The sequence below is a fragment of the Arachis duranensis genome, chromosome 9, assembly GCF_000817695.3.
Source record: "Arachis duranensis cultivar V14167 chromosome 9, aradu.V14167.gnm2.J7QH, whole genome shotgun sequence".
NCBI classification, from domain to species: domain Eukaryota; kingdom Viridiplantae; phylum Streptophyta; class Magnoliopsida; order Fabales; family Fabaceae; genus Arachis; species Arachis duranensis.
In genome coordinates, this window is record NC_029780.3 from 87,824,428 (window position 1) to 87,838,505 (window position 14,078).

The following is a 14,078-nucleotide window of genomic DNA, read 5'->3' on the forward strand; positions in this document are numbered from 1 at the left end:
GAAAGCCGAAACCCAACCCGCAAAATTCTAGGGTTTGTGTTTGTGGTTCCATAATGTCTCAGAACGGGAAGCTCATCCCAAATCTCGACCAGCACAGCACCAAGCTCCTCAACATCACTGTTCTTCAGTGCATCGATTCCTTCGTCGAGGAAATCCTCATCACCACTGCACACATCACCTTCTACGAGTTCAACATCGACCTCTACCAATGGGTTCGTTCCTTTATAATCTCCTTCCTTTCATCGATTCCATTCTTTATCTCTCTTTCTCTAACGCTTTCTCTCTCTTCTTTCTGCGATTACCATTTGCAGAGCCGTAAGGACGTCGAGGGATCCCTCTTCGTAGTCAAAAGGTCTACTTTTTGTTCCTTTTCCTTCATCATATCACAACAATTCATGAATTCCACGATCCGATTACTTTTTGTTTGATTTTTTCAAGAACACGCAACCACGATTTCAGTTTATTGTAATGAACCGTTGCTTCTGTGAATCTTCCCCATTATTGCACTCTGATTTGCTCACCAGAACAGGTTAGATATCGGATGCTTCGTCGTCATATTTTTTAGGATTTCTTTGATTTTGTTTCAAATAAATGTTAATTACTATTATGTATATTGTGATCTGTTGGTATATGAAAATATATAAGAGATTAATTGAGTATCCAGCTGGATTCTGATATGAGATTGCATCGCTGTTAGGGAAACAGAAATGAGTTCAGAACATCTACAAGAAAATTAAGTTAAATAATTTTTCTTCTTGCTTATATTTATATAAATTATATTTAATTTGTTCTTTTTTTTTGTGGTTTAATAATATTTTTTCTGAGATAATGCATATTTTAGAACGAGTGAAATGAGAAGAACAGGTTGATTGTAGAAAGCGAAAAAGCTTTTGGCTTTTTTTGAAGTTAAAGATTGGTTTCTGATATATATTTAATGGTTCTAATATTTTATATGCTAAAATTTTTGCTTTTTTATGGGTTGTTATGTTAATATAATACATTGGAATGAGGAGTTGTGTTGAGACAATTTTGCTTCTTTTGGTTTTAATTTCTATTTATCTCTTATGAAAATTTGCAATCGCTTTGTTGCCTTAGCTTGATTGTATATACATGTTTGTTTCACATGGAAATATGGCTGGGGTGTTGATCTGATTTGGGAAAAGTGGGAGAAAAGGTAATTGTAGGAAGAAGAAAGAAAGTATTTGTGCTTTTAGTAAGTACGGTGATTTGATAGGATCTCAATGATGGTTTGGACTGTTGATGTTTATTTTATTTTGACTGTTGATACTATATCAGTTTTTAATCTTTTTATTATGAATGGCATATTTTTTTTTATCTTAAAACTGATTCTTCTCAATTGGGACTCTTCAATACAAATGGTGCACCTAATTACATTTTACACTTGACTGGATCAGATGCACTCTTAGCAAATGATATCAGCAACCAAACTTTTTGCATTGGAAAGGAGGGTGTTGATCTGAAAATGTTGCATGATGCACTAGATTGGGCGTGTGGACTGGGCAAAGTGGAATGCTCTGTTATACTGTCTTTAACAAATTTTCAATTAGTCTCTATAGCTTAAATATGAATAATTAACTACTTATACTGTGCATACATACCCAAAGATGAAAACATTATTCTTTCAAATAAAAAAATTACTACCTTGAATTTCAGTTGCCTAATAATTTTTTAATAAACAATGACGTGATCTTTTATTATTTCATTCACTATTATCGTTATAAACTTTTTTTTGTTTGGTTTGTTTTTTCGTATGTTAATTGGTAGGTGAAAAAGTTTTTGATTATTTTTACCTCAATACTAATTGTTGGAGATTGAGGTGAGTTTCATTATTTTTCAGTTTTTTATTTTTTCCAAAATTTTATTCTATTTAGGTGGGAGCAAATTTCTAATTTTTGAATTTTGCATATCTCTGAATTTTATTTTATTATTTGATAAAAAAAATCTTGTGAGAGTTTGCTTTGATTAAATTTTTGGTATGGTGGTGTTATTTATTTTATTTTTATTTATGATGCTAAATTAGCTTTGAATTATTGATGCCCTATTTCTTTTTCGGTCTTTAACTAAATAAATAATTAGTGTTGCTGTTCTGCTTTTTTTTTTCACCATTGCTTCGCACTGGAACTTAACTCTTTTGTTTTAACTCTTAAAATAATATATTTTTAGACATTTAATTTTAAAAAACTTCTATGATAAAAGTTGAAAATTTCTATAAAATTCAATTCAATGCACTTTTTCTGTATTGAATCTAACCATCAAGAATCTCATTTTTGCCTTTCTATCTACTCCTTTCATATCACTTGCATGCTTATATTATGTCTTAGTTTGATGTAAAAAGCTATTTCTGTGGTAATAAAGGGGTTAGTTTCTTTTGTTTCTTCCCCAACTATTCTAACTTTTAAGGCCTTAAATGTTTTTCATTTGAATCTAGCTATTTGTGTCTCATATTCAAATCCAATGATTAGTAACTTGATTAGCATGGAAGATCAATATTGTTTGAGTTTTGTAAAAAAAAAAATTTTGTCTTACCAATCCATGAATATATCACAGAAATAGTTATGTGAGGGTTTTGGGTTCATTTAATTTATCCACTTTTATGTGTTTATAAATAGATTCAATTTTCCTTGGTTTAATCACAGCTTGCCAAATAATTTTTTTAATAAGAAATGAGGTGATCTTTTATTATTTCATTCACTATTATCATTATAAATTTTTTTTGTTTGATTTGTTTTTTCGTATGTTAATTAGTAGGTGAAAAACTTTTTGATTATTTTTACCTCAATATTAATTGCTGGAGGTTGAGGTGAGTTTCATTAATTTTTAGTTTTTTATTTTTCCAAAATTTTATTCTGTTTAGGTGGGAACAAATTTCTAATTTTTGACTTTTGCATATCTCTAAATTTTATTTTATTATTTGATAAATAAAATCTTGTGAGAGTTTGCTTTGATTGAATTTTTAGTATGGTGGTGTTATTTATTTTATTTTTATTTATGATGCTAAATTAGCTTTCCATCTTTGAATTATTGATGCCTTATTTCTTTTTCGGTTTTTGACTAAATAAATAATTAGTGTTGCTGTTCTGTTTTTTTTTTTCACCATTTGCTTCGCACTGGAACTCTTAACTCTTTTGTTTTAACTCTTAAAATTATATATTTTTAGACATTTAATTTTACAAAGCTTCTATAGTAAAAGGTGAAAATTTCTATAAAATTCAATCCAATGTACTTTCTCTCTATTGAATCTAACCATCAAGAATCTCATATTTGCCTTTCCATCTACTCCTTTCGTATCTCTTACATATTCTGTTTTTCTCTTTTTTGATTTAAAATTAGTGAGAAACTTATCCTTATTTGTATTATTATACACCACTTGAATTGAATTTGCATGTTATTTAGATTTAGTTATTTATTTTTTGTAATTTTTGGTACAATTGATTGAGTTATTTAGATTTAGCTTTTAGTTTTAGAATTATTGATGTCGTATTTATTTTTGTGTATTTAACTAGATAAAAAATTAACTTGTGTGTATTTTCATTAGAAATATAATATATTTTTTCATTGAAAATCTAAATATATTTGAAGCGTACTAAAATAATGATATCTAAACTAAAAGGTGTGCTCATTGCATGAGTTTATCATTCCTGGATCTAGGCATAGGCTTTTTTCTTATTCTGGTTCTTGCATTTCCCTTAGTGTCACCTCATGTTTTTGTTAACTTCCACTTTCCTCTCTTTTTATTCTCTTCCTTACTCATCTGTATTGCTACTAGCTTAGGATCTATAGAAAATATTACTAATAGGGGCGGCTATTTACTACATATCTCTAGATTTATATCTATTGTTCTTAGTTTAGTATCTATAGAGAAGATTACTTATTGGGGGCCGTGAATATCTTTCGCTAGATGTCTAGATATTTGAGGTCACTAATTATCTTTTAAATTTTCATGTTACTTACTTCGTCCCCCCTCACCCGAAAGTAAAAATTCTATGTATTTCAAAATTCAAATCTCTTAATTTATATATGTTTATACATAAAGGCATAACCTATTTGTTGATTCATAGTTTTTTCACATTTCTTTGGCTTATTGTATTACTTTTTTATAGAGTTTGTTTTATTAACTGAACTCTATTTTTTATTTCACCCTTTTAAATGTATATCTTTTTTTTTTAGCTCAATTTTTTATTTTTATTGATGGCCACTTTATTTTTGGTATTTTATTACATAGATAGATAATTATCTTGTGTGTAACTTCATTGGGAATATGATATATTTGTCATTGAAAATATAATTATATAGGAAGCCTAATCAAATAATGATATCTATACTAAAAGGTGTCATCATCTAAGTATACTACTCCTAAATCTATGCATAGGTTTTTTTTTATTTTTAGTTCTCACTTTTCTCTAGGTTTTACCTGATGTTATCTTTGTTATCTATCTCTTCTCTCTCATCCTCTTCTCATCACATCCTCTCTTCTCCAATTAACTTACAATTTATATAGAAGATAACTTAGGGTTAATATAGCTTACCATTTATACACCTTATCTGTGTATCAATTGTTGTTTGCTTAGATCCTATATATAGGATATTTAGTGGAACTCGCAAATAACTTATGATGGATATCTAATCAATCTAATGTCAATCAACACCAATATCATTCAAATATGTATGTTGCTTCTTCTTTTCTCTCCTAAAATAAGGGTTTTATGGATTTCGAAATTCAAATTATTCAATTGATTTGTGTTTATTAATAAAGGCAGAACCCATTGATCATGACAGATTTTTTTCACATTCATGTTGTTGTTGTATATGTTTCTTAGTTGCTGTTTGATTTACTAAAATATATTACCTCTTTCATCCCTTTAATTGCATTTCAATATGACAACTGCTATGGATATGGTTAATAAGATTAATCCTGAGAAGGAAGTATGAAACCTCAAAGTTAGGGTGATTAGGCTTTGGACTGTTCCAACTTTCACTGGTCAACTTCTCCCAAATTTCATGGAGATAATTTTGGTTGATGAATCTGTGAGTTATAGTTGTCTAAATCTATTAAAAAATTTTTACTGTTTGTTTTTTGTATTTAGATGTGTTTCTCCTTGCCTTTTTTATATCGAGGTCTGAAATTTTGTGTCATTTAAATTTGTTTTTCTCTGTATTTGATTTGTCATTTATCAGATTTTTAGTATAATTTATGTTGATTGGTTGGGGTGCAAGATACAAGCTACTGTTCGAAAGACTACGATTTACATGTTCAAACAACTTCTCTCCGAGGATCGAGTATATGTAATGAAGCTCTTCTCTGTTGTGCCAAACCAAGGATCTTATAGGGCCACTAGGCATCAAATTAAGTTGATTTTCTAGTTCAGGACCACTGTTAGGGATGCTATCTGCAATTTTATTCCAAAATCTGTTCTTACAATCTCTCCATTCAATGAACTTTTGGAAACCAAAGAGGATTCCGATTTCTTAGTTGGTATGTTGTGCTATTTGCTCATACTTTTTTTGTTTGGAATGATTGCAGTCTTGTTTCTTTGTGATTTGTAGAATGTTGCTTTGTTGTCATTATTTCCTAATAGTTTTTTTTAATATTTATTTGAGATGTGGTGGGTCTGTTGGTCTCTATGTCGGAAAAGAAAGAATATGGTAAAGATAGAAAGAAGATGAAGATGGCTGTGAAGGAACTTGCTGAAATGAGTTAACGTTCTTTAATTTCTACCTCTTCCTCTTATTGAGATTCTTTTTTGTTTTCGGTGTGTTTGTATAGTCATGTTTCTAATAGTATAGGTGATTTTGTTGGTTGTTTTCAGTCACAGGATTCGGTGTGCCTTATTTAGTGAATATGTTGACGAACTTAATCGATTTCTATCTTCTAGGTATGCTGAACAGCCAGTTGTAGTTTTACAGCTTGCCAAAATTAAGGTTTTTAGAGGTTTGTATCATGTAAATTTTTATTTCAGGTGTGTCAGTTATCCAAGTTCACTTGGTTTTACCATTATATATATGTTTTTTGTTGTTGTTGCTATCATTTTTTACTTATTTAAGTTGATATTGTATTTGTTAACAGTTCTATTCTACATGGAGTTAGTGCATCCCAATCCATTGGCATTGTTGGATCTGGAAAAAATATTGGAATTGAAGAAGATTTTTTGAAGCTCACACCTAGGTGTACTGTGAAGTCGCTTGATGATAACAACCGAGTTGAACCAGTTTAATTTTTTTTTATCATGTTTACTCTTGACAATTTGTGTTAAATTTTCTTTTTCTATTCATTAGTAAATATTGCTTTGTTCTGTAACCATGTTAATGCTTTTGTCCTCCTTTGTACTTGAAAATACTATGCTGTTAGTATTTATTTTAGTTTTTCAGTTTTAGTTTGTATTACAACTATCTTTGGTTATAATGTCTTAACATTTATAGACATGGTCTTATATTTTTGGGCTGAAACTTTTGTTGTACTAGCGAGGATAGCTAAAATAGTTGAGGATGGTCCTTGGTGGTACTTTGCTTGTGTGTGTGACAGAGGTGTTCAGACAGAATCTGGGATTTACTTTTGTCAATTTTGCAACATTCATGTAACAAATGTGACTCCTAGGTATAAATATTTTACAATACTTCCTTTGTGCTTTGTTAAATAGTGAATTATTTCTGCGTAGTTGTTAACCTTAGGCCAGTATTTATGTTCATTTTAAAAAAATCCAGGTTTAGAGTGAAGGTATTAGTTGAGGATTCCACTTGTGTTTCTATTTTTGTCCTCTTTGATCGTGAGGCAAGTTACCTACTGAATAAGACTTGTGCGCAGCTGTTTGAACAACATCTTAAGGATGTTGATGTAAGTCACTCGAATGCTATATTCTTTTTATGTGCTGATTTTATTGTTAAAGAGTTTTCTTATCTTTCGATTTCTATCGGTTCATTTTTTCTGTTGTCTGTTTTATATTGTTCGTAGGTTGTGTTTGACACACAGTCTCCTCTTATATTCCAAGACATTGTTGAAAAAATTATGATGTTCAAGGTTCTTATTTGGCTTGTTGGGATGGAGAAATTCAAAGGGTCTTATCTAGTGAGGCGTGTTTATGATGATGCTGCAATACTTGGAATGTTTGAGCTCTCTGATTCAGATTTGAGTCCTGAAAAGGTATAAAACGGAATTCACACCTATTGTTTCATTTTAATAAATTTTTTCTTAATTTTTTTTGGTTTTTCCACCTTTATTCATGTCTTATATCGGATGTGCTTTGTATTATCCAAGGCTGGGTTTGTACCCAAAGGAGAGGGATCATTTGGGGAACCCTCTAAGGTTACCGAATCACTGAATTTGGGATTGACTCCTTCCAGCTGCTCTGAGCTCTTTGCTGGTTCGCCTAAATGTACCCAACCAAAATCAAGTGTTGTTGACTTGGGAGTTGATGAAGATGTTAAGGTTCTATGCTTGCAGTTTCTTCTATTATTTTTTCTGTATTATTTTTCACCCTTTTTTTAGTTGTGTTTAAATTAAACATAATATGTTGTGTCATTTAATAGTATCTTCTCCTCAAAAGAAAGTTTGCTGATGCTGTGGTGGATAAGTTAAATGAAGTGGATATTTTTCAAAATTCATGTGATGAAGTTGATGAAAGTGAAGAGATGAGTAGTGTTGCCATTTTTTTTGACAAGGCACTTAATTTTCTGATCAAGTTTCTTTGTCTAGAACTTATTAATTATCCCTCTAATTAGGTTTATATTTTCATGCAATTGTTTACACTAGGAGTATGTGGTTGGCCTTAATCAAGGCTCTCTTGATTCTGAGAAAGATGTGAAGCCTTCGTTGAAGAGGTTGAGAAGATCCTTGAGGCTGCAATTTGATGAAGTTGAGGAGTCTCGTGGCTCGGGAAATGATGGCTCCTCTGGACATAGGGTTAATTGAGGTGGTTGCCCATGGCAGTTAACTAGAGCTACTGATTAGGACTAATCTAGGGCATTAGGTATTTTGATTGTGTCCATGTAATAGCATTTGATGCATTAGATTGTAGTGGATGAGAATATGTGTGTGTTGTCATGTTTTGTATAAGCTGTTCGGATTGTTTTTTGGGCATCTTTCTTATGTAATAGATTAAGTGCTAGGGTGCGGGCACAATATCCTTAGCCACTTGGCAAATTAGCTATTTAGCCCTTTATGTTTGTACTTATTTTTTGAAATTCAATAAAATGCAGTAGCTCTTTAATGATATAAAAATCTCTCCTTCCACAATTTTATTCCTTAATTTATGTGGTTTTGCCAAGTGAATGCTTTATGATATTTAGATGACTAAATATTCATGTGTTGTTGAATTGATTTGTACTTTTTTGATATATCTATATTGAACAGGTTAGAAGTGATCTTTTGGCCATTTCTTTTGTTTTGATAGATTTCTTAGGTGCATTTTGCCTATAATGGCTAATGTAGCTTAGGTATTAAAAAAGTTCATTCTTTGTTAAAATGATGATAAGGATATATGTACACCACAAAGTCAGTCATGATTTTCTATTTGACTAATTATTTTTTTATTAAATAAAGTAATTTCAAAAACATTTGGATCTTATTGGTTCTCTCTCATGTCAATTTGAGACTCAAATACCAGTTCTCTGAATACATAATTTTGACATTAATAGCACAAAATTTTGATTAGTTGATTTACTGTAGAGTAAGTTTAACTATATATTTTATAATAATAATTCTGTTCTCATTGTCACTGTATACAAAAATACTATTTTTTTTAATATAATGAATGGCATATTCACTATATTTTACCCAATTATAGCTGAATCCATTTTTTCAATATATGTTGAATATGTAAATTGTAAATAGGTAAATTTTGCATCATGTTATAATGTAAAGATCAGCAGCAGCCACATGCACTAGACCATTCAATCCATGAAGTTCTCTATACTCAGAAAGACCGGCAAATTTCGGATAAAGCTTATACATACAAACTTTGTCACTTCATAATAACAGAGACATTAAAAACTCTATAATATTAACAATACACCCATGAGTTCAAAATATGGTGAATGTAAATTTTAGGATCCCAATCACCCACAAGCTTTAAGATCTTTGAATTGTCAGATCTATTCGACGGTTTTGCAAGGAGTCTATCTTCAGGATAATGGTATCATTTTCCTTCAAGTTATAAGTTTGACAGCATTTGGCCCAATCCACCCCGAATCTCCACTCTGTATTTCTTCCTTGACTTTTGAGTAAATGGAAAAAAATGACATTATTGTCTCTGCTAGATGATGGACCAACGATTTACTAAATTGAACCATGTCCAAATGGAGTGAGATGTGTAGTAAAACTAGCACCCAGGTACTACAAAAAATGAAGCATTGTTAGTGTTTTGAGAGAAATTATTAAGTTTATGTATTGTAAATAGATAAACAAAATTTGATGTGTTTGCATAAAATTGATATGAATTATTTTGAATGAAGTTACCAATCTACTTCCGGTCACGTCAGTACTTGTCAATCTCTTTCTATAGGAAATCTGTGGATTGTACGTACTTGATGATAGTTTAAATTGTTAGTCTTCATCCCAAAATTTATCTCAATGTTACCTAGAAATAAAATTTATGGATAAATACATAAATTAATTGTCACATTACCTATAGTCAGCTATTTCTTCTCTTTTAGAATTGTCTTCGCTCAACTCAATGATTGAATTGGTTTCATCAGACATAATTATTGGATCGTTAGGGTTATTACCCTCCATTGTTGAATCTTCATCCTCATCTGATGAGTCTTGAAGCTTGGATGGTTCAGACTCGGACAGTATCATAACATCAGGTGAGGAAGAGTCATTGTTGCTACTGTAATCTAGATGAAATGCTCTTTTGACATTGTTCAATGTGTTTTGGTCCAATCGGTCCCCCACATAAAAGTTTTTATCAGAAAAAATTTTAATTGGTTGGTTCATTTCATTGAAAAGTGAAATAAAAAATATCTCAAAATCCGCATAGGTAAATTGTATAGTATTCCCTCTCCCGACAAAATAAAAATTCCTAATAAACTCAAATGAACCATTAGTTATAGCCTTCTGTTTATTTTTACTCTCTATATCCAACACTAAGCAATTATCCAACTCATCAATTGTGTAGCATGACGACCCTAATTCATGCCCATAAATTGCTTCAAAATATGGTGGTAGAGCTCTGTCTCCCTATATTACATGTTACAGTTTAAATTAATGCTGCAACTCACATACTATTAGTTACCTACCCGTCATATAGTCAAAACCTCAGAGTTGCTTCTTTTTCTTGGATCCAGTATTGTTGGGTTGCCAGAAACCTCCTGAGAGCATATAAAAATACCATCATAAGTTAGTCATACTTCGATTATTTGTAGCGTAAGAAATGGACTTGTGCCGACTTAAGCAAATAGTCATCTTAAAATCAACTATTCTTTTGATTGGTACATATTTTTAATTACTTAAAATCATTTTAATAAGATCTGGCTACCTTATATTATTGATCTTTCTATTCTAATTAAAATTTCTCAAAAAGTCAAAAAAAAAATAATTAATAGGGCAAAACTTAAGAGGCAAAATACTACAAGGACACTTAATAGTTTTTCTTTTTTTAAATACTGCAACAACAACCACTATATAAATTAATCAAGGGAGCAAAGAACAGATAAAAAGATAATATACGCCAATAATAATCCTAAACATTAGACAGCGACCCAACAAGAATCAAATTAAAGATACTAAACTCCCCAGGTTACGATCTTGCAACACAAAATTTGATTACGATACATGTACCATCCAAGGTTCATTCACCTAATTTGACTCTTCTCTGATAAGGATTCAGATTTTTACCTGTTGGCATCATTCCTGTCTGCATGCGTCGCCATTAAATTTTATGATGTTGCTAATTGCATTCTCAGCACTGAAGAATAGACCAACGATTTTTTCTTGGCATAAAATATTGTTTGAGTATAGAAAATTAATAAAAAAAGAAATTTTTTTGGGTTTCTTTTTGTGTTAAGAGAAACAGTTAGAAGTTAGAGAGATAGAAACATTTCATATGAAAGGTGCAAATCTTGCTTTGTTCTTCGGAAGGATCTTGGATAGATGATGCTGGTCTCGATTCTTCTTTTGTACTTCTGCTGAAACTCCTTGTTTTTTAATGTTTGGTTTGCCTTGTTCATTAAAGAGTAAAGACAGAAGAATTACACTCTTTTATTCTCCTGGACTCTAAAAGAAAATTCAATGCCATTAGTTTAGCATGTGCGTTTAGTTTAGATAAATCAAAAGATATTTTTTAATTTACATATGTGTTTTTTTATTTTCTTGGGCCCAATAATTTATTACATAGTTTAGTTTATTTAAAATTTAATTTTAAATCCACATGATCAATACAGATTCTGGTACATCACTTAGATGAGAGTTAAGATTAAATCTCATATCCACAAATTATTATTATTAGAATAAATAAATTATCATTTATATTCATAAATATTAAGAACACTAACACATTTAAATACCAAAAAATAAAACTAATTTTAGACATTAAAAAATAATTTTTTATTGATAAAATTATTCCAACCCTAAAATTTTGTAAAAATTTTTAAGTTAACCCTTATAACCTAATATAACCTACTCCGCGTGAATTTTCAACTATTCACCATCACGCTTTCAATTTCTAACTCTTGTCAAATCATTCAAATTCTTTCTCAAATATTTAATTAGGATATCATTTATTTTTCTTTCTTCTTCCTTATGTTATTTTATTTTTTCATATTGTCTCTATATGTAAATTAAAAAATTGTTTCTTTTACATAGTTTAATTTATTACGGTGCATAAAATGAGTTAAATAAATATTATTATTAAAAAAACTGTCTCTTTTATATAGAATTAAAGATTCTTTTGTTATTATTTTTATGTAGTCTCTTTTTTTATAGTTATCTGATATTGTGAATTATGAGTATTCTTCTATTGATTTTTTAAAATTTGCTCATCATATTTACTTTTTTATTTTTTTATTTATTTATTTTCCTTTAAAATTTTAGTTCCTGTGATAAATGAATAAAATGGTAAAAAAATCTGAATTGAAAAATCTATAGTTAGCCAATGACATAAATTACTTCTGTAAGATCCTACATTGGTTGAGGAGGGGAACGAAGTATGTCTTATAAGAGTGTGGATACCTCTCCCTAGTATGACGCGTTTTGACGAGTGAGTATGGGGGGCTTCGGCTAGCATCCCTATCGTCAAAGGCAAAACCGTGAGGCCTTGTGTGCCAAAGCGGACAATATCGTGCTAGCGGGTGGTCTGGACTGTTACAGATGGTATCAGAGCCAGAACCCGGATCGATGTGTCAGTGAGGGCGCTGGGCTCCCTTAGGGGGGTGGATTGTAAGGTCTCAAATCGGTTGTGGAGGGGAACGAAGCATTCCTTATAAGGGTGTGGATACCTCTCCTTAGCATGACGCGTTTTGACGAGTGAGTGTGGGGGTTTCGGCTAGCATCCCTATCGTCAAAGGCAAAACCGTGAGGTCTTGTGTGCCAAAACGGACAATATCGTGCTAGCGGGTGGTCTGGGCTGTTACAGATGGTATCAAAGCCAGAACCCGGATCGATGTGCCAACGAGGGCGCTGGGCTCCCTTAGGGGGGTGGATTGTAAGGTCCCACATCGGTTGGGGAGGGGAACGAAACATACCTTATAAGGGTGTGGATACCTCTCTCTAGCATGACGCATTTTGACGAGTGAGTGTGGGGGGTTTCGACTAGCATCCCTATCGTCAAACCCAAAACCGTGAGGCCTTGTGTGCCAAAACGGACAATATTGTGCTAGCGCGTGGTCTGGGTTGTTACAACTTCAACCCAAGTCAAGTTTGATAAAATATGACATATAAAAAATGGTTACATAAATAATAATTATAATTAATGAGATTAAAAAATTAAAAAAACTTTTGGTACATTATAACTTATTAATGAGTACAGTTATTTCGTGAATCTCATGCTAATATATCTTTTATTTGATTTTGAAGAATTTATTCAAAACAACTACCTAAAAAGTTATATAAAAACTATTAAAATAATGAAATTGTTAAGAATTATTTTTTGTTGAGTTGGGTTAAATATCAACTATTTTTTTATGGCTATTTATTTTTAATTACTTAAATCATTTTTGTTTGTCAATATCTCTACGTAGCAAAGTATGATGAACAAAAAATAAAAAGATAAAAACTTAAAAAAATAGGGATCTTTCTAACCAATAGGCATACTAAAAAATACAGATAAGAAGCAATGGCTGAATTCAAATATAGCACAAAAATAAATTCATAAACTACATACATTTAGATGTCAACACTATTAATATTTGATTCAACATTTATCTATTTATCTAATAGTATAATACTAAAAATTTTAAATTGAAATAACTAAAGTAAAATTATAGCCTTTGTTAATTTAGAATTGAAATTCACTGCATAGTTATTGTAATACCCGGTCTAACCAAAATCAATTAAATAATGATTTAAGTAGGAGCGAATATGGTTGGAAGATTTGGCGATTGGAATTTGATGATTTCAATGTGATATTTGGATTCAGTGAATTTTTCCGAGTCGGAAGACATAGTTTTCTGCGTAAAAGCGCGCAGTGGGATTTTGACCGGCAGTACCGGCTGAGACCTGTCTGGTACTGCAGCTGAGAAAATTGATTATGAGTAAATAATATTAAGAAATGAGGAATTATGATTAGGGGAGGTAGAAATATTTAAAGTGCGATTTGGAGCGCTAATCTTAAAGGTTTTAGCCCAAAATTGGACCAACGGACAAAAATAAGTGAACTGGGCCTAAGTGGGCCCAAAACCCAACATATATAAACATTAGTTATGAGCATTTCAGCTCATTTTACCCTAAAAAGAAGGGTTGGGGCGCTGAATTAAGAAGAGAGAAGAGAAGAGAGAAAACCTAACTCTCCTTGATCTTCAAACCACCATAACTTGAGCTACGGAGCTCCGATCGACGAGCCGTTTGCGGCCACGCGTCGCTCTTCTCATCCTCTAAAATTCTATCTAAGTTTTGTGGTGAGTATTCCATT

At 31.2% G+C, this 14,078-nt stretch overlaps 2 protein-coding genes across 2 annotated transcripts; both read left to right on the forward strand.

The window, feature by feature from the left end:
* LOC127741580 (mRNA-decapping enzyme-like protein) lies at nt 1-6,233 on the forward strand. The gene is made up of 3 exons (XM_052254322.1): nt 1-212; nt 312-352; nt 6,086-6,233. Exons 1-3 carry the CDS (start codon nt 54-56, stop codon nt 6,231-6,233), a joined length of 348 nt encoding a protein of 115 aa, XP_052110282.1. The 5' UTR covers nt 1-53.
* A 207-nt stretch (nt 6,234-6,440) lies between these two features.
* Nucleotides 6,441-8,431, forward strand: LOC110275698 (uncharacterized). Its single transcript, XM_021131909.1, has 7 exons — nt 6,441-6,613; nt 6,721-6,850; nt 6,968-7,156; nt 7,271-7,441; nt 7,543-7,674; nt 7,766-7,915; nt 8,366-8,431. The coding sequence occupies exons 1-7, from the start codon at nt 6,441-6,443 to the stop codon at nt 8,429-8,431; spliced, it is 1,011 nt and encodes a 336-aa protein (XP_020987568.1).
* The last annotated feature ends 5,647 nt before the right edge of the window (nt 8,432-14,078 follow it).